Source organism: Numenius arquata, chromosome 5, assembly GCF_964106895.1.
Source record: "Numenius arquata chromosome 5, bNumArq3.hap1.1, whole genome shotgun sequence".
Taxonomy (NCBI): Eukaryota; Metazoa; Chordata; class Aves; order Charadriiformes; family Scolopacidae; genus Numenius; species Numenius arquata.
Genome location: NC_133580.1, coordinates 14,484,907 through 14,506,139, shown reverse-complemented (window position 1 = coordinate 14,506,139; position 21,233 = coordinate 14,484,907). Strand labels below are relative to the sequence as shown.

General features: G+C 43.9%; 1 protein-coding gene across 1 annotated transcript; it reads right to left on the bottom strand.

Annotated features, from left to right (window-relative positions):
• Positions 1-1,266: 1,266 nt before the first annotated feature.
• Positions 1,267-18,787, bottom strand: LOC141464985 (transmembrane protein 182-like). Its single transcript, XM_074148160.1, has 5 exons — positions 18,508-18,787; positions 15,799-15,916; positions 13,665-13,763; positions 10,929-11,066; positions 1,267-2,846 (listed from the first exon to the last, which is right to left on the bottom strand). The coding sequence occupies exons 1-5, from the start codon at positions 18,658-18,660 to the stop codon at positions 2,617-2,619; spliced, it is 738 nt and encodes a 245-aa protein (XP_074004261.1). The 5' UTR covers positions 18,661-18,787; the 3' UTR covers positions 1,267-2,616.
• Between the last annotated feature and the right edge of the window lie 2,446 nt (positions 18,788-21,233).

Genomic DNA, 21,233 nt, shown 5'->3' with positions numbered 1-21,233 from the left:
TACTCTGTAATATCCTTTCATCAAACTTCTTCACATTCAACAGATGAAAGAGACTGTGGTTTCTGCAATTTCAAACCCTGCCGCTGAGTCCACTAGCTTGTTTTTTGAAATTTCTCCTCCAGAAACGAGGATTCTCACACAAAATTTTGTCTGCTTGAGCTGCGTTTGCCACAAGAAACTTGAGAGCAAAGGAACCGGTCCTTTCATTCCACCAAAACGATGTGTTTGGTTAACACTTGTGCTGGCTACAAATGCTGCATTTTAGCAGGGGAAGTAATTAATGGAGTTGTGCTAGTCTATAATCTCATTTCTGTATCCTTATTGTGGTGACTGTTACAGTACGCTCAATACCAGAGGCTTTATTAAAAAAACCTCCATTCAGGAATGATTCAAAGTCATGTGTTTTTCAAAAGAATGATGGAGTTTTAAACTATTGCTTGTTCTAGAGCTGATCCAGAATGAGCAAGTCTCCAGGGAGGGTTTACTCCCTAAGGCATGAATGCATGATTAAGCTAAATGTATTCCATAAATGCCTTGATGACATTAAACTAAATTTTTTAAAGAAAAGATGGAGAATGTTAATAAATATTTCATTCTATAATATAAAACTCACTTCTATATTCACAACTTCAGGGATCCTCAGCTTCATAGATATCAATAAGTCTGATGGATTTCTTGCTGCATTCTCATTCTTCTGCCCTGGTGTCTCTTACGGGATCATCATTTCTGCATGCTTGGATTGTTTTATGGGATCAGGGAAAGGCAAGTGACTGTAAATCTTGACCTCTTCTGCTCCTGGATTATATACTTTTATTCTTTGTGACCATAAGTGTTCATCTCTACACCGAATAGATAATTAAATGACAAAAATTATTCAAAGGGAATTTATAGTGAGAAATTATCACTTGGAGAACTGATGGGGCACAGGCATAACCCAAGGAGATACCATGAAAAAAATGGTTTAGAATGGCCAAATAAAACACTGAAATATCTGTGTGTTTGTAAATGTCACGAAACATCTATTCACTGGGAAAAAACCTGGCTTTTACCTCTATATACCAATTCTATTCAAACAAAATTTCTATTAATGGAAAACAGTGTGAATTTTGCTTAAGAACTGTAGACCAAGCCTGTTATTCATATGAAAGAACTAATCTTTACATGTGGGAATTTCAATTTCTCACTCTATGTATGCCATGAATCTTGTAAAATAATAATTAGAACTTGCTCCAAAAGGGAAGAAATGCCAGACTTGAACAGTATTTTAGGAAGAGCATTAACAAACATTTTTATACTGCCAACAGTCTTCACTGCATTCTAGAAGAGATTTACATTACCTTATTAATTAACTACACTGAGTCAATACTATGACATAAAGCTTGGGAGATATATGTCTAGCACAAACTATGACATTCATGAGGAAAGCGTGCACTTTTAGGAAGCTTGATTTGAAATTTATGCAAATGACTTCAGCAAGCAACGACCCAACAAACTACTTCAAAGCATCAAAATCCAGCCTGAAAAACATGACAAGCTCAAATCTTTGTCATTTCTCAAGTGTCTTTACAAACCTCCGCGTATACATATAAATTACTTCACCTCAATACCTTGATAGTTTAGTGTAGAATTAGCATGCGTAACTCTTTGTGGGACCACTGCAATCTCTCAGACAACATACACCTGAGCCATTACAAGAATTTAAAAGTATCTAAAAGGTATATAATTTGTCTTTTGGAGCCAACTCTTGTGTTACATGTGTAGAATTCAGCTAAGTCCCATGGTCTACCATAAAAAACACAATAAGAAATAATCCACCTCTGACAATTCCGTGATTCTGTGATAATAGTGCTATTGTTCCCACTCTCTTTCCCCCAATTCTGACCGTGTTTCAGTTTTTGGGTTGAGAATCCCCACTGCATTGTGTCTGGAGGAAATATTAAATGCAGAACAATGTGGTGCTGTGAAGAAATGCTAATTAATTCATGTTAGGTTTCATGCCACACAAATTGGTTTATTCACTTATTGAAAGTTAAGTTAGGTCCGGGTACATTTGTATCTTCAGAATCAGGGCTTTTAACGGAAAAAAAGTTTCTCATGTTTCCCGACATCCCATTAAAATGGTTGTCCTTTGACGTCAGTTAGAGCCAGCTAAAAAAAAATCATCCTTAATTGCTTTTCAGAAATAGACATTATAGTGTACACCGTCACAGCCAGATTCGATTACCTTTTACAAGAAACAAGGATGCTGGGAATGCTATAAAACTCCAGCTCTGCTGAATACGGATGCGGGGCTCTGCTGACAGCCGGGGGGAGCTGCTTTTCACAGTGAAGGCTCTTTCCTGGGCTGCAGAGAAAAAGACTCAAAAAAAAAAGATGTAAAACATATAGATATGTCTAAATTTCTCCAAAGTGCGAAAATACTGGAGCTGGACGTTCAGCTGGGGCTGGTTTTGGACTGACAGTGGTTGGATGCTTAGAGCTCCATCCCTGCCTCCATGTAATCATGTACCTACGCTGACAATTATAGCTACAAAAACAATCGAGTCCTCGAAACTTGGGTACTTTTCATTACAAGGAGCATCACCAATTTGCTCAAAGGCCTTCTCCAAATTTGTCTTACTCCAGGGACTTCATAATGGCTCTGCCGACCAGGTAGAAGAGGAGTCCGGAAAGTAAAACCAGGGGCACCCCCGCGGCGGCGAACATGAATGACCACCCATAATAGACGTGGACGGGCACATCCTCCATGCACTTCTCGCTTCTCTCCAGAAGGATGTACTTCTGAAAATCAGCAGCAAACTCCTTCCACATCACGAAGAGAAATATGAGCAGGAGAAATAAGCCCCCTGGAAAGAGAGACAAAGATGAGTTATTCTCTGCCTATGAAATGAAGAAATAAAACTTAGGAAGGATTGCAGCAGATTTCCATCTGCTCTTGCAGGTCCTTTGCATCAAAGCTGTGTTGCAGAATCACTAGCCATGACATGGCTCTGCAGGTTCCCGTGAAAGCCAAGCCCACTTGCCCTGGGAGAGACCCACACCACCATGCCCAGCTCCCACCCAGCCACAGGCACACTGACACCTCCTGCTCTCACCCCCGGCACTGCTGAGGGCTCCGTTACAGCTGGACACGGCCATGGAGAAACCATCATGAACATGGCTGATGTTCACGCCGGGATCTGCATGGGGCTCGCTCTGCTTTCCTGCCTGAAAGGTGGGTTGTTTTGCCTTTTTTATTTATACTTTGCCTGAGTGAGAAGGAGAGGCTAAGACTTACTTTTTCCTTTTTTATATCTACCCTTCCAAGCAGAGTCAGGTCCAATTTCCACCAGAAAAGCAAAGACACGGGGATTGGTCCTGATGAAGCGTTAGCCAGCATCGGACCTGCCAACCCCAGCTCTGGTGCAGGCAGAGCCCACGCAGACGCCGGAGTGCCTGCTGCAGCTGGTGGCAGTTCCCCTCCACAGCTTGTGTCACCCTTCCCGAAACCAAGCTTTGCAACCAAGTATTAAAACACACGGCAAGGAGTACAGATGATCCTGTTTTGCAGAGAAATAGCACATAATAGAGTGGAAAAGGCATGTAGCCATGAGATATAAATCTCAGATGGGCTACTAAACAACAGAATAATAAACAGCTTATTCCATAAGGCTAGAAAGTCTTTTTAGTGGCAGGTGAGACCTCCTTGGCCCTCCCCTGGAGCCAGACGGGAGGAGGGCTGAGGCCACACTCGCGCCTGAGCAGTGAGTGCAAGGTCAGCATCCTGCTCGGAGAGGGTCCGCTCTCCTGGCAGCCCCCCAAGCCTGCAAATAGCAGATCTCCCGTGAGACCTCACGATCTCCTATTTCCAGATGCACACCCGTCGAAGGTCAGTGTTTGCAGGAAGAGCTCAGTCACATCTGAAAAGCATGTGGTGACCAGGCACCTCCTGGACCTGGCGCAGCCACCGGTGGGTCTGGAGGCTTCTGTGCCTTGATAGGAAGCTCTTTTCCCCATAATTCAAAGTGATGGTGTTCGGAGGCTGCAAGTCTAGCTCCCCAGATGACAAAAACTAGTGTGGCCCCAATATTATTTACTGTGTCACATTAAAGAATAGATACGGTGCATTTTAAAGTCAACATGTATTAAAACTAAATAGTGGTGGTGTGATGGCAGATCTAAAAGCACTTCAGTAATATCTGATCTTGCTACTTCACAGTTAGAAGCTTGCTATTTTTAAATGGTGCTTTATAACATATAGATATACGCATATACACACACATATATGAGAGACATACATCACAGATTATAATATTTTTATAGTGCACAGTTCGAAATTAATTTAATTGACAAGTTACCACACAGTTCTGTGGATGTGTTCTGGCTTCTGCTGTATCTAATTTCTCCCCTTGCAATTTTTAAATCAAAGGTACTTGTACAATATTTAATTATTCTTCCTGGCAGCTGATGATACACTAGAAAATCCAACTCCTGTGCTAAGCAAAGGAAGTGGGTAAAGCTTGACATGTCTGCTTAGTCATGGTGGCTACTGAAACCTTGGTGAGAGAAAACATGTCAGTGTTTAACTGTGTTTCTGCTTATGATGGCTATAAGCACATCTGCTGCTACAGACCTCCGCTTCACACTGGAGGCCAAAAATGAGACTTATGTGAAGGTATAGAGGGTTTAAAGCCCTCCTTACATGTTATATAGAAGTTGAAGCCATCTATCCTCAGCTGCCTCCTATAACCTAAGACTGCAAATTGAATCTTAATAATCAAAAATTGGTGTCACCATACGAATATACTTCACATCACCCCATGCTGTTATTTCAAGCCATTCTCCCCTACACAGAAAAGTCCGTACCTTTGCTGGAGAGGCAGGCTAGGAGTTAAATAGCAGCTGTTGTAACATTTGCATGTTCATTGAGATTTTGATACCACTTGAAATTAAGTGCACAAATAAATATTTTACACTTAATATGATAGTTGTGTGCTTAAAATACCAATTATTCTACTATAAGAAAACGATTGCATGTTTAAATCGTCACGTCCTTTACAAAATACAATATATTGATAAGAAGGCAATTAAGTCTTTATTACTGATGTAATTTAAAATTAAATTAATTAGATAGCAACTGAACCTTGAAAAGTGCTCTTTTAAAGATCAATTTCTATTTCATTAACTTATACCTACCATAAGAGACACAAGTAAAAATGTAGCCCCAGTGGGACAGAGGACATGGGTACGGTAATGTACTTTTGAATTCTCCTACTTTTCTTTAAATCATAGAATCATCAAATGGTTCGGGTTGGAAGGGACCTTAAAGATCATCGAGTTCCAATCCCCCTGCCCTAGGCAGGGACACCTCCCACTAGACCAGGTTGCTCAAAGGGGTTTTGCGTTGAATTGTCCCAAGACAATTTAAATGGCCTAAGCCTCATTTTTTGAAGAAATCAGATTAAAACCTACCAGTTCTTACTAAGGAGGGTGCGGGGAAGCCCCGTGAGCATGTGGCCACTGTCCCCAAGGATGTGGAAACAGTCCCTGCCCTCGCTCCAGGAGAAACGCCAGGTCTCGGTATGGAAGAATTTATTATTAAACAGGTACTGGAGGTGATGGCACAGCCACAGCATCTAAATTAAGTACATTTTCACACTCTGGGAAAATGACAAGAAAATGTAAAGTAAGCAGCCTTCTTCCCTGGAATAATTACAGCTGAGTGGCAAGGAGTCCCTGGGATTTACACCATCTCCTCGGCAAGAAAAGAAAATCAGATGGGCAGGTGCAGCTGAAGAAGGACGGTGGAAGCGCAGAAAGGGCAGCTCACTGAAAACTGTTCAGCAAAAAAATGCTTACTTGAAACAATCACAACTATTCATGAACGTGCCTAAAATTTGTCAGGCTTTTAGACATTAATAGACTCCTCTACTAATGATAATATCAGGATATTTCACTCCCATATTACTAAAGTGACTGTTTGGTTTGCTTTAAAATACTATTTTATTTTGGATTTTTCATCTTTTGAACCCGTCTCACTCTGCCACCTCCTTTTTGATGCTTTTAGTCTCAGCCACAGCAGAGAAACATCTTCATTCCTTGCCAGCCCCAAATGGCTTTTTATGTACAGAGACAGATTTCTTCCTGTCTTGGGCAGCAAAATGGAAAACTGAAAAAACTCTAGTTTTCTGCCCGAGAAGTGAGCCCGGCATCAGCACATGCACCTGAGATACAGGACACATGTTGGGTTTGGGTAAGTGAAGACCTCATCAAACCAGACCATCCCCTTGTTCCTCTCAGCATCCCTGTGCTTTCTACCACAGGAAAATTAGCCAAGTGGTATCTTCCTTTCTCTCCCTTTCCCTCTTCATCCCTTCTCCCATCCCTTCATTAGGATGGTATGGAAAAAAATTAACTGCGAAACTCTGTCTCATAGCTGATGAGGTCAACGGCATCTTCTGGGGAGGGGCTAATTGCAAGAAAATTGAAGTGGGGTATTAAATTTTTTTCCTTCGTACACTGCTAACTGCAGGACAGCGAGCCCCAGCCCTCCAGCCCCCTCCCAGGAGAGCTGCACCTTCGCTGTGAGTAAATTGGAGTCGGGCTTTTTCTTTCTCTCACTTTATATCCTTGTGACACCTTTATAGCTGCTAATTGTAGGGACAGGTGAGTGAACTCAATCTTTAACTCTTATTCTGGCGAAGCTGCTGAACTTTCATGTAATCCGCTAATTACAAGAATAATGAACTTTGACTCATTCGCCTTTCTCACTAGTTGCCTCTTATGGATGTTAATAACAAGGAAATGGAGGGGTGACCTTCAGCTGCCCTTCCATAACTGTCAGCCTTTACTGCACATGGGGAGCCTGAGATTGCCAAAATAGAGATGCTTGATTTAGGAAGGGGAATCTGAGCAAAAAATTCAACACTTTAACTCATAGGACTGGCAAAGCTGCCTTTTTTTTTCATGCAGTTGGCTCATGCTGAAGAAGAGGTTGGTCTGAGCGCACGTCATGCTCCTCTTGCTCCTCCCTGACACAGGAGAGGATTTGTGCTGTCTTTGCCCGCTGGAAAGGGCCCATGGCCACAGTGACCCTACGGCTGTGGGATGGTGTGAGCACACCCATGTGTGCCACACGAGTCGGGATGCTGGAGGGACAGCACCGGGACCACGGCGGCTGGAAGAAGTGTAGACTGTACATGGTTCATCATGTATTTGTGCTTTCCAGAGTATGGCACGCTGATAACAAGCTCCTCTTTAGGTTGCTTAACTTTACCTGGGACAGGCATCCTTATTGCTTGCTTTGAAAACTCACCGTACGCTCACGCTCTGCCTGTGTGTTCCTCCAGAGCAGCCTCCTGCCCTGAGCAAGCCACCAGGTAGAGCTCAGGTCAGTTTTTCACTTAAGCCTGCAGCTGTGCAGCTGGTCCAGATGTATTAGGGCAGCTCTGCAAGCTCAGCAATTGCCCTAGGTCTGGACGAAGCATTTCTGCACTTCTAAGCTTGGTCTTTAAAATGCCCAAAAGAAATGAAAACTAAGGAGCACAAGTACAGAAAACTGAGGAGCACAAGCAAAGTTGTCTCAGCAATTCAAACAGTTTTCAGAAGCTGCAGTGCAGCGTTCACCCAGCCCTCTCGGTGACGTTGTAGTGATAATTAATCATATTGTCATCTGACTATTGAAACAGGGGGACAATTAGACACCAGGCGGTATCTGCCTCCCCCTTGCAGGCACTGAAGCTCACCCTGAGATGGCAAATGTTAGCAGGAAAGCAGCACGCTGACTATTTGCTGATGCGATTTGGGTGCTTTTGGGAGCAGGCTGGCGAGGGAAACTGCTCAGCTGGGGTGGTAGATGTGCAAATGCAAACTGCAGCAAACGTCAGATGGGCTCCGGCTGTATCTCCTGAGCCACCCAGCAGAGGAAATCGAGGGGGATGGCTCTGGTCCTTTGAAAGGGCTCTTAGAAACACCACCCACCGAGCACTACGTTTGTTAGGATAGCTGGCAGACGGTCAGATTTGTCTTCTGGAAAGTACAGTAAATAAAAGGCATCTCGGAGAGGAAACCCAAAGGGATCTAATTGAGTGATAACAATCTTCACCGTTTGGCATTGAATTCCCCCTGGCGACAGAGGGGCACACGTAACTCCTCAAGATCGTGTCAGGCTGGATAGCCATGAATGTGCTTGGGAGTGCATTTGCACCAATAACAACTTTAGAGCCTTTCAGTGGCAAATGTTGCATCATTTTGCAATGCTTAACCACGGCTGTGATTTCATGACCTCGGTGTGTGCTGCTACCAAATGGGGCAGAGGGAGTTTATGGACAGGATACAGTTGCATATAAAGGATGGCCTGAGAGGCCGGGGCACCTTGCAGCCGTGGTGCCCCATATCACCATCCCACTGCCAGACCACGCTCCCACTCTACAAATTGCCAGCATTTTCACACTTCCTCAAGGAGAGATCATTTCTGCGAGGGAGGTTAATTAACACTGACCCAGCAGGCCATGATTAGAAGACAAGACGCGCTTTCTCCTGCGTCGTCTCCCTCCACATCCACTATCGAAGGAAAGGGACAGCAAGGGAGTTGAAGCTGTATTAAATCTATTGTTCCTACTGCATAGCACAATAATGCAAAATATTTTTAGACGGGATAATGAGAAAATAACCATGGAGGGACACATCCCGAATCCATCAGGAAGCCAGTGCCAAGCAGGATCCAGAAGTGTGAGTACAGGATACCACCCAAAAAGAAAAAAAAGGATGAGCTGAAAATCCAAGCAAACTGCTTTCAGCTGAAAATGCTGAAATAACATTGCATTCTCCCAGCTAGGATTTAGATTGAAAATTTAGCAGTTTAGTTGAACTCGTTCCTCCTAATGACAGTTAATAACAATGACGGTTGTTCAGATTGAAACTGCTTTAATACCAACTTCGATTTAAACGGCAGCATCTTTGTCTAATGCCAAGAGGTTTATGGGATGCATAATCAGCTCTTCTAAAAAAATCAGTGTTAAATTCTATGCCCCAGCCTTTTAATCAAGAGATAGTCAAATAAAGTGCAAAAACAATGAAAAAAAATGGAATACAGTGATTCAATATTACTCGACACCCTTTTCTGTGTGATATTTTGTTTATCTGGTCAGTGTCAGAAGGTGATCAATCTCAGTTTTTCCATTTGGGCTGAAAGTTGAGTGTTTTGAAGAAGTAGGGCTTTAACTGAGGTAGCCAGAGTGTCACATCTGAGAGGATTCAAATATTTGGCCCCAGTCTCAGAAGAAGAAATTACTTCAATGCGCACATGTGTCAAGTGGCCAACAGTACTCGGAAGAAGGCATTGGTACCTGATTGAGATCTGATAGCAAGATGTATCTTTAGTCTTTACCATGAGGGTGGTGGAGCACTGGAATAGGTTGCCAAGGGAGGTGGTTGAGGCCCCTTCCCTGGAGACATTCGAGGTAAGGCTCGACGAGGCCCTGGGCAACCTGGTCTAGTTGGGGGTGTCCCCGCCGACTGCGGGGGGGGGTCGGACTAGATGACCTTTGAAGGTCCCTTCCGGCCCAGATGATTCTATGATTCTGTGTCTTGCATTCCCAAATGAAATCCGTGTGTGTAAAACCACCTGAAATTCACCTCTAGAAAAATTAAGTCCAACCAAGCATCTATTAAACTATATAAGAGAGAGAGAAACTGACACCCACAGGCTTGCTGGCCTCACTTCAATAACTGAAGACCTGGAGGCAAATAGAAAATTGGACAAAATGCAAAGCGAATTAGCAGAGGCAGGTAGGGCCACATTGATTTACTGCCTTCCAGATTTTTTAGACAAATAGATAGATGTCATCTAGCTTCATTTTAACAAGCAGCTCAGCTGGCATCACATGGTTAATTATTAGCACATCTGGAGAAGACAGAAATTAGGAGAGGAGCTATAAAATGGATAGGGAGCCAAATAACAGGGGAAAAGAGTAAAAGGTGATAATAGCAGGGCATGGTGAGATTGGAAGGAGTTTAGGTGAAGTTCCTCTAAGGTCGATGTTGAGACCTTTTCTGTTAAATATTTTAATGAGTGTTTTCAAAAAACTTGGGGATGCTCAAAGCCCAAACTGGGAGCAAAGACACTGGCTCGTGTTTGATTCATGCTGTGTAGGAGGAAGCAGGACCTGATGCAAGATCCATAATTAGGCAGTGGTGTTTCACAGAAAGGCCTGACTTCATAATGAAGTTCTTCACTTGGCATGGCTCAGCTAAGCTCCAGCCTTTAGCTGCTTGAGTCGTAAAAAAAGCTTTTTTCTGAGTTTGAATCACTGTTATAAATCAAGTATTTCTACTAGTTAAGCCAGTTATTGCTTCTCAAATACAGAAAAGGAAAAAGCCCAAGTGATAATTCAGTGGAATAATTTGTAGTGGTAGTGGGAATAATGAATAAATGCCTATTTTTAATTCATTTTCCTGCTGTGCCACTGCTTTATCTTTTCAGGTTTTATTAAGCCAGCCCTCCCATTTTGAATCGCCGGGTATGCCTCTCATCGCTCAGTGGGTTTCCAGCTCTGCCAGATGTTAACAGCAGAGACAGGAGAGGCCCAAGTGCAAAGACTGACTGAGGGGAACAGCGCACGGCTCATTGCTGCCCAGGGTTAGCGCAGCTACGGACTTTACAAAAATAAAGGGCCCTGCTCCTCTGGGTTGCACAGAAGAGTAGAAAAAAAAAAAAAAGGCATTTTTTCCCAAACCCCAGCTTCCCTAGGACTAAGAACTATCTTGCTAAAGCTTGTCTGAGCATAGAGGTTTAATTCCAGTGGGGGAAGAGGGAAATAATTTACTCCAAGTCAGCGCAGCTCCCAGCAGAGTCCCCGTCTCCCCCCAGCAGAGGCCCATCCCGGCTGCCTCTCCATCCCCGGCACCTTTCATTCCTGCCCCGGCCGTATCCCGTTACCGCTGCTTACCCGAGGCGAGGAGGAATCCGCCACCGACTTTGTAGGCCCGGGGGCTGACGAAGGGCACGCCGCACACCAGCAGCAGCCCTCCCACCAGCCCGGCGGCGACCGCCAGCATGATGAACGCCGTCCAGAAGCCTCTGTACACTGCACGGCCAAAAAGAGTGAAGTCAGGGGAAAGGAGAGGAAAAGCATTTTTCTTCAGTCCATGCTTAACTCCTGCTTCCACGACAGTAAAAGCAATAAACTGTAATGCTGCCCGTGCTGGGCAGAGCTGGATCCTGCGTTGCTGGCTCCCTGCGGCAGCATGGGTGCCCTGAGCCTGGAACCGGTGCAAGTTCAGGTTGAATGTCACACCCCACATAATGGGACTGGAACGAGCACAAGAGGTTGGAAGGGTTTGTTTGCCAGGGAAGCACTCCACAAAGGGGGCTGAGGGAAAAGGACACCGTCCCTAGCCGTGCCTGGGGAGGTGGAAAAGCTTGGCAAGAAAGGAAAGGAAATAGCAAAATTTGGAGAGATAGAATCAGACCACATCTTTGTTCCATCTTAATTAACACTTACAGAAGGTGCCAGGTTCCTGGTTTGAAATAAAGGCAGTTTTGTTAGCAGGACTGCAGGGAAAATAGGAGCTCATGATTTCCCCCATTAATGACTTTGCTTGACTCCAAGTAAGAGAACAGGGCAAGAAAACAGCTGCCTCTTCATCCACTGAATTTGGGGGTTTTGCTGTGACTGCATACAACCAGGCCAGCCAGAGCCCAGCAACCTTGTGTCCGTCACATCCCACGGGATGGGATGTAGCCCCAGTCTCCCAGTAGCCAAGTCTCTTCCAGTTACTGCTGTAAACCTTGGCCAAAGGTGGTGGTCTTCGGGCAGAGATCTTCTGATACCCTGGTCCCGGTTCCCCTGATTTATCTGGTCCCCTTAGACAGACCACTGCATCTCGCTCTGCCTGTTGTTTTTCAGAAGCGCTAGTTAGAGAGATTTAAGCGGAGCATGAGCAAGTGGGTAATGCTGAAATGATTCACACTTGAAAGAAAAATGATACAGAGAAGATGCGTTTTACTCATTTGAAACCATTTTGTCAGGAGAGCCACTTAGGGAGAGATAAGTATCTTGAACTCTCCAAAACCACAGAATTCATTTTCATGTTTAACCTCCCGTCACCCGTCTCTCTCAGGGAGCCTAAGAGGATGCAGATAAGGCAGAATTATCTCTGGAGCAGGTAATAGCTGGAGGACCCCTCTTCTTGGACGGCCTCCTGTTTTGTCATCATTTGCATATGAGGATGGACTGGCTTGAAATAAAATGAGTGTAAACGACAGGAGGGAGCATCTGCTCTCTGCAGATGTCCGAATGCTTTGCAGCGGGGCTGGTGCAGCAGAGGAGCCCAATTGTCCTGCTGCCCTAAACGGGGGTCCTGAGACATCCTCATCTCCCCAGGGACCATGGCAGGGTGGTGCTGGGAGCCGCCAGGCAGAGTCCCTGCGCAGAGCCGGTCCCCAGCACCTTCCCGGGACATTTCTGGGAGGCAGCTGAAGAGGGTTTCATAGCAAGGGCTGACAGGCAGGGACAGATGCCTCCAGGGCCCTTTATTTAGTATGGAAAAAATAGTGTGTTTATCAGCGAGATCATTCAGAAACTAGATGTCATGCCTGCCTATCCTAAGCAGAAAAAAATCCCACCGCTTAACCCGCATGCTTGCTGCACACAGCCTGCGACAGGCTCCTCCTTCTACCCTCGACAGGTCCCTCGTATCCATTTTACACTACGGCGTGTTCCCCAAGGCAGGAATCTTGCACAGCACAGCAAAAGAAACTAGCTGCTCTCCCTCACATGCCTCTACTGACAAATGTGGGGGATTTTAATTAATTCCTCTTAAAAAACAAAAAAAAACAAAAATAAAAAAGGTACTGCTAAAGGCTAAGGAAAAGGTCAAGATGTTTGTTTGTGCAGTATGCCTGCCCCGGATCCCCAGAGGCAACACAGAGTGATGCACACTATTTAAAGAAATCAATTCATTTCAAAAAAGATCATTGAATTAATTCTAGCTGCTGCCACCAATTTAGCAAATTAAAATTCCTAACAGCAGCTGATTCATTAAAGAACTCTGAAAATACAGAGAAACATAAATAAAAAGGGAACCAGTTGAAAGGAGAGCTCTCCAACTGTGTCATATTCAGTGTATTAAAAATAAGCCAGTCACTTACGTGGATCTTCTAGCAATTTGGTCTTTAACTGATTTTCCAGTGTTTGTTTATTTTGTCTTGCAACAAATCAACACCAGGGCTCTCCCAGGAAGTTAGACTCTGGAAACGAGTCAGCACTGGGCTGCCACAAGCCTGCGGCCCAGGAGAAATTATTTTTTCTTGCTTGCCCACAGGGTCTGGATTTGGCCATGGGGCTGAAGCCTTTTGCCTCCAGCTCCACCCAACAAGCAAGGAGGTGGGATCTTCCCTTGACAATGGGAGTATGTGCTGAGTTCCCAGCGGGAGGATGCATGGCTCAGGGCCAGGCATGGCTGGCTCTGGAGGAGAGAAGATGTGGAAGAACATCTCGATGTGCTCACGGCTTGGGGCAGTCAACTAAACAAGGCCATTTTGTAAAGGAACTTTCTGAAAGTCTTGGTCATGCTTGGCCACATGCATTTACAATGGGAGAACAGCAGCACTTACACACGTTATAAATCTCTGCCCAATTGCTTGGGAAAGAAGGTGCTGAGGGAGCAGGAAAGAAACTTACCTGCAGTTGTGTCATAGGAAGGATGGGGGAAAGGTCCAGGAGCAATGGGCAGGGGAAAGAGGTAGCCATGCATACAGAACTTGGGGTGTGCTTGGCTGGCTGAAAAAGAACAACCAAAAAATCCCTGTTTGCTTTTATTTTTTGCAAAATCACAGTTACAGTATTCAGAAGGCAATGCGCTATTCTGCAAAACCTACAAAACCCTCACTAAAATGAGAAGGCTGGGGAGTAAAGAAGTACAGTAAATGCTGGTTAGAAAGAAAAAAGAAAAAGAAGAATGGTAAGAGAGGGGAGATATAACAGGATCTGAGACTGTTACCCATACATCTTCTAATCTTCATAATATGAGTCTGAGGTGGGCATAAATCATGAAAGATGGAGTAACTCAAATCAGTGTAAATATTCCCATTGCTGTTTTCCTCCGGAGAATGTGTCAAACTGCCTGGAAGGGGCAAAGGTATTTGGGTACCAGAACAAGCTACCTTACAAGACCTCCGGTTTGTGAGAAGGGAAAGCACAATTAGAATGAAAGTGCCCCATCAATATTAATACCACTGAGGCTTATCATGATTAACGGTAATAGAATGAATGTTAAATGAATTAATTAATGGTTGGCCACTTATTTAAATATGTTCCCCAGCTCAAAGGAACACTTTATAATAGGTGGACATTAGTTCATGCTAAATTGACTATGGAATACCTATTGAATTAATTATTACATCCATGAGAGCAGCAAATTAATTTGCCATGATCAATCCTATTATAATAAATACCTAAAGAAGTAATACAAATTTGCCAGTTATCAGAAAGAGTCATTTTACTTCAGGTAACATTATATTATATCATGTATTTCCATATAATGTAATTAGATAGCAAACTGCCTCTCTCAAGCCTGTCCTTTTTTATCAAAAAAATTCTGTGTGAAAAATCTCACGTTGTTCAGTTGAATGGTGGCAGTAACTGTTCCTGCAAGATTTTACAGGAAACGCAAGTCAGGGACTGGGGGACAGCAAAGTCATCTGCAATTTTAATCACTGCAGAGTAAATGTATTGTGGGAACCTGCATTAATTGCAGCCAAATGCCCTGCCAGGTGATCGTGCTGCTCCACAAGCACGTAAGCATCTTTGAGGGGACCGAAGCAGCAGCAAGTGCAGGGTCAAGGCTTTTTCACTGTTTAAAACCTTTGTGGAACTCACTTAAAATCTCTTTTATCCCAAATACTTCTCAAGGGTTGTGGCATCTGAGGGAAAGGATGTCCTTTAATTACCCACTGTGCACTAATGTGGGTGAGCTGGTTGCTGGCTTGGCCGCTGGCAGGACTGGTGCCAGGCGTGCTGTGTGTGTGGGCTCTCACTCCTTTGCTCTTTCTGATGGAAGCACCTTGTTCACTAGGCCAAGACCCCACACTTCACTGCACGTGGGCCACCAGTCAGCACCAACTGGTTTCTCAGAACAGGTTTCACCTTCTCCTTCAATTTTTTTTGAAGAGTGAATGTGCTTGCAGAAAAAAAGAATGATTTTGATCTGTCTCTGCATATTCACACGTTTCAATGACCTTAAAAAGCAAAACAGGCAAGATCTTAAAATAAAAGTCTTATTTGCTTAAAAGCATAAACACGTGGTTATGGCTCTCCGTGTCCCATCACTGCCCACTGCTAGAGGTCCTGGGAGACCACATGATTGCGCATCCGGCCTTCCCCGTGCTGAAATCAGTGGGAGATGGGAACACTCTGATGGCTGAAAATGTGAACAGAAGAGCAATACTTGAGCTCAAATTTAGCAGACCTCGCTGAACACAAACATCAAGAGATCAAGGGGGACAGTTGTCCTTGCTGGTGGAAGCCACCACTCCGTAAGACTTTGTAGGTGACATATTAAATGGCATCAAGAGGTTCCCACATGTCTCTCTCTGGGAGAGAGAGAGAGCAAAATCCTCTCTGAGAGCAAAATCCAAGTCAAAAAAAGAGTAAAAGGGTGAGTCAAGTTTGCTTTCAATAGAGAGATGATGAGAATGAAAAAAAAATGAAATAAAATAAAAACTGTCTTCTCATCCCTGGGAGCCCTTGTTGTTCTTGTTTGCAATTCAAACTGTGAGCGAATACTGTGAATGTGGTGCAGGGACATCATACTCACTGTACCAGAAGGTCCAGATGGTGTCCGGGTGGCCCTCGCCAAAGAACCAGCACCGCCAGAAGAAGCCCTCATGATGGAAAGTGAGGATCTCCTTCCTGACCTCTGTCGGCGTTTCAGACTGTGGGAGGAATGAAAGTCCAAGCTGATACAGGCATGATCATGGTGGAAAGGTGCAAAGTGTTTATTTTCTTCTTATGCAGTTGTTGCTTTCATTTTTTTCGTTGGAGTTTTTATTTTTTGTTGTTTGAGTTGGTTTTAGAGGGTTTGGGGAACATGGAGGCAGCTGCTGTCCTTGACTTTCTGCTGTATCAGAGCTACAAAATGTTCTGATAACTAATCGTTCTGCAGAACTTCACAAAACAGTGTCTTCTTTCTCTAATACCTTTGAATCACTAATTGCCAGAGCTGGAGGGGTATGCCAGGCAGCAGAGATTCTGGGTGTATTCTACTTCTTAAATACTTTCCTTAAGTAAATTTTACTGCTGTTATAACTGGTTGGAAGCAGGTTGATACCAGGTAAACAATTTTAGGGGTGACTCAATGCAATGGTTCAGATGTCCTTACTACTCTGCAGGATCTATGTAAGGTCCAGCTTAACCCCAGAAGACAATCCAACTCTGACACTCCCATTGAGTCTCTTCCAAACACTACCCCAAAGGTTTTCTTCTTTCTCTCCCTCTGCTGAGCCCAGTAGAAGTTGTGCTAAACCTACGAGAGACAGAAATCACTCTTTGCCCCCACTAGTCTTCTCATAGACCAGGACAGGGATGCCGACAATTTTTCCTTTTGTGGTGAGTCTGCTTAAACCCTGAGATCAGATCTGCAAGCACAAGGTTTAGGTCTATCTAAAAGGAAGGATATTGCTAAGTTGAGTCAACGACTATTTACCAAAAAACTTACTAAAACTATAGCCAAAATCAATATTGCCTTTATCACATACAGTTTGGTAAAGGAGACATCACTGTTATAAAATTACATTTTGTGGCGTATGGAGAAACTCCATACAGGGTTGGACCCTGTGAACTGGAGAAAGGAGATGGAGAAAGGACTCAACAGGGAGGTGCTAGAAGATACTTCCCCTGCCTTGAGGTTTTTATGCATCAAGTTATGGCTACTTCCAGAGCTCTGACCTGAATTTCCTTTTACTTTCAGGATAAAGTACTAACTATGACAATGGTAACATGCAGCCCTCAAACTTCATCAGCTGGATGGCTGCTGACTTGAGTGCATCTATGGCAGATTTAACTGCTGTTTGGCAGATACTCGAGACCATCCTGATCTGTAAGGGACAGGATTCGCCAGTTTAAGAAAGGGCAGAGAAGGTAAAAACAGCCCGTTGTACACAACTGGTAACCAAAATAGAAATAATAGAAACAGTGTCTGAAATAGAAATTAAATAGCTCAGAGGGAAGAGTAAGAGCAGTTCCTATTTCTGCCTGGTGCTTTTGAAGTCGCTCTGCCTTGGTGACAGGCACACTAACACTTGGCCAAGAGCGCATCTGAAATGTTTGAGATGCTTATTCATGTTGTGCAGTGCAACATCTCTCATCTCTCCACTTTAAAAGACAACAGCACAAACAAAAATCTGAAACAATTAACATTGTCATTTCCCAAGTGCACAAAAGCTGAGCGGCACTCCTCTGTCCATGACTCTCTGCCATCTCCAGGGCTTCACTGGGATGCTTTAAACAGTAAAGACAGTGTCTTCTGCCAGGCAGTTTTTCTATCATAATTTTTTTTTTCAACAGAGAAAGTAATTTGGAAACATGACTCAAGCAAACGTGTCCTACATTTGATTATGGGATTCTGAAATGAAAGAAAGTATTTCTTGCTGGCATCATGATGCTTACCCAGTGTGACTCACCACACCGGAAAAAAATCAAACCTAATTGGATTGAACTTTGAAGTAACAAAAAGTCTGCACACAACAAGGATCTTCCTGTCATTTTGTAATTGAAACCACACATTGATCGGCACAAAAACATTTTTGAAGAGTGGGTGGCTCAGGGAACTGATCTGGTTGTTATTTCATTGAAGAGTTAGACAACAGCAAGGGCAGCTAAAATCAAACTTTCAAAGGGATCTATAAACAAGTGATACCAGCAGCTAGCACTAAAATACCAAATTGTCCTTTGAAAATTACATTTCCTGCTAACTAAAATCCTATATAAATCTTAATTGTAAAATATATAGGCCGCCTCTTGTTAGATGAGCAGTAATTCTTGTCTACTCTGTTCTGCGTCTGATGTTCGCTTTTGTTTTCTGTCTGTGCTGTAGTCATATCACTTCAGATGTAAATGATTGCCAAGTCCCACACTTTAAAATTTGAACTATTTTTAAATGAAGAAACTACAGAGGGAGAAATCTTTTAATGGCAAATATCAGGAGATATCTTTTGTCTTTAGAGGCAAATGCTGTCAACAAGTAAAGCTCTTACATTTTTGCCTTTCATTCCCTAATGTTCATATCTGCCAGATTACAGAGGTGCTGTCTTAATGTTGCCTAGACGCACTTTACTTCAGTCAAAATGCTAGATACTGTGGAAAAGCTGGTTTGGATTTTAAAGTTAGCTCAGGCTGTTATTTTCCATTAGCAGGTCATTTTCAATGAGCATAAAAATTATCACAGATTTAAAACTTTAAAAATTTTAAATTTTAATTATTTAAGTTAGTCAATTCTTCTAAAGCAAGACAATATTTCAGAGTTTACCTCTCCGGTCTGCAGAGTGCTATTCCCATGCTCGAAGATGCCACAGGTCTCTGTAGCTAGAAGCCAGTAATCTGTCCCAAAAGAGATGAGGAAGAGCAACACGCCAGTGCCGCCGAGGATCCCGGCTGCGAGAGCCGCTACTCCGGCCTTCATGGGGCAGCAGGTAGGCAGCAGAGCTGGAAATAAGAAAAGAAGAAAACCACTGAAATTTCCACAGTCACTGGAAGAGGGGGACAAGAGAAGTGCTATTTTTGGACACAGATAAGAATCTTCTCCTGGCTGGTGTGAGTTTCAGTGGGTGGTGGGAACAGAACTAATAAAAGCAGATGACCTGGCGTAACCAAACAGCTGTGGCATTAAGGAACATGACAAATAGCTATTGAGACAGAGTGGGAAGATTTCCAAATAAACACACGGCTGTTTATTTCAGAAGAGCGCTGCAGAGAGCTCTTAGCCTTGGCCAGTCAGGCAGCGTCCGTAGGTCACGAGTGGTTACGATGCAGGACGGCCCAGGACACTGCAGTGTCTTTAAAAGCCCGTTTGTGCACGAGATTAGCAGAAAGGCTGTGCGTGGATTGGCTCAGAACTCAAAGATCTTTCCCCTGTCATGGTGTCTGCAGCCATTGCTGTGAGATACCTTTGGCCATGTCCTCACAAGCGCAGTATAGAAGTGGCACTTTTAGAATATGTGTCTCCTTCAGCTCCTGCTTCCTCTGAACAAAGCACCAATGCAGCTTTCACACACAAAGTAACCCCAGAGTTCCAAGCAATAACATTAAAATATTGGTGTTATCTCTTAAAATCTTTGTGCTCTCAGAAGCGATGCAATCAACCCAATCAAATACATTTAAATCAGGCAGGTCCACATCCAGCTAGATGAGGAGCATTAAAATTGGGTGTACATACCAATATACCTTGAGTATCTTGCTATGCAGCTGTAGAAGGATGCTCTCTCTACTACCAGAGAAGAATAGATTATACAGCATCCATACCTCTCCCACCACCCAAGCCTGCTGTGGAAGAAGTGTCTCATGAGGACAAGGACATTCCTGCATGGAATTTTGCTGCTATTTACTTCCTAATATTTTCATCTTCTGCTGGAGCATCTGCTGCAGATCACTGCCAGGAACAGGATGCCAGACTAGGAAAATTATAATTTCTGTAGGGCAATAACTGTATTCTGGTGACATGCCAGTAGTCTGGAGGAGGAAATATAAATTACAGTGAAAATACCAGTTCTGGTTTTCTAACCTTAGCCTAAGTCATGACCTGTTCTGGAAAGCAGGATAGATGATGTTGAGTTCCTTACCCTACAGGATTCTGTGTGGACAAATTAATTTCCAAATGAATTTAAGTTAACTGTGAATATATGGGTGTCTCAGAGAAATTGCACGCTGCTTAGGGAAACAAGAGAGGGTTGGGTAAAATTTTGACTACGCTTCTAGCCAACTGTTGAGGCATAAAGACTGATGAATGTGGTTGTTCTTCTTCTATAAGCACAACAGACTTTAAATTATAATAATTTATTCTATCCTCTGCATCGTTCTTTCTTAAATATTGCAGGCTGGGATGGCTTTTAAATAATACATTAGACCTCTCATCCTCACTGTCACAGCAGCAGAGCTGCTGTTTGTTTAAGCTGACCGTGAGCACAAGGCATCCGACAGGATCCAGGAAAGAGGTCCCTGCCCAGAGGAGTCCCCGCAATGACACATAGAGGAAGGGAAGGTAGGACAGGTTGCAGACTTACCATCACGCAAGGTCGAAACTCAGCCACAGTCCCCAGAGCCCTATTAGTCAGAGCGAGAGTGGGGCTGCCAAGGGGCAAGAGGGCAAGGATGGCAGAAGATGTTGTTGCATCTGGCATGGTGGGGCAGGTGGTGGGCAAGCAAGGCAACTGGGAGCTGCAGGACATGGTGTGTGGGTTGTCTCAAAGGTTAGGTTTACATCGTCATTGATCGCTAAGAGGAAAGAATGCTTCTGATGTTTGTATAATGGGATGAAAGTCCTCACGGCAGGACTGAACACCACTCTCAGCAGGTAGAAACATCACTGCGTGGCCTTCAGACAGGGAGCAGTGGGTGTGCATCTGATGGCAGAGCTGCAATGCAAAGGCCATTTTCAGGGAAGTGAAAACATACATCATGTCTCTGGGCTACTTAACCACCCCTTTTCTTCCAAGCAAACTATTTAGTCAGCTAAGGGAGAGGAGAAATCATTCTGACATGATACAGCCTCCCACTGAAACCCTTGGCGAGCCCGTGGGGGAGCAGCTCCACTCTTCCCGTGGTGCACTGCCTGGGAAACAAGCCCTCCTCAGCCCTGTAATTCAGCATCAATAAACATGCACTGTCCCTCCCTGGCCACTTACTCGCCCTCCTGCATTTACCTGCCATCTCTGCTGGAAGCAATCCCTGCTACTACAACCAGTTTGCACATAGGTGCTTCTGGCCAACCCTCCCATTGCTTTCTCTTATCCCACACCACCACGTATTAACACTCTCCCAGCCCAACATACCCACTCTTTTTCTGTAGTTTTGAACTGCAGTAACATACCCATCTCACAGTTATCTGGTTACTTTGCAGACAATGATTACTGCAATGAGATGACCTCTTTGCATTGAACATAAAACGGTTGATTAAATACAAAGTTCAATATATCTATCACCTAGTTATCTCCAATAAGCGTAATTTCAATCAGTTGCCATTTAACTAATGTGTGATAC

Bases quoted from the DNA above. Each gene is read 5' to 3' on its own strand.
- LOC141464985 (XM_074148160.1), bottom strand. From the start codon at position 18,660: ATGAAGGCCGGAGTAGCGGCTCTCGCAGCCGGGATCCTCGGCGGCACT. The intron at 15,917-18,507 runs GTAAACTCTGAA...TTCCTCCCACAG, and splicing joins GCACTCTGCAGACCGGAGAG to TCTGAAACGCCGACAGAGGT. The intron at 13,764-15,798 runs GTGAGTATGATG...GTTCTTTTTCAG, and splicing joins CATCTGGACCTTCTGGTACA to CCAGCCAAGCACACCCCAAG.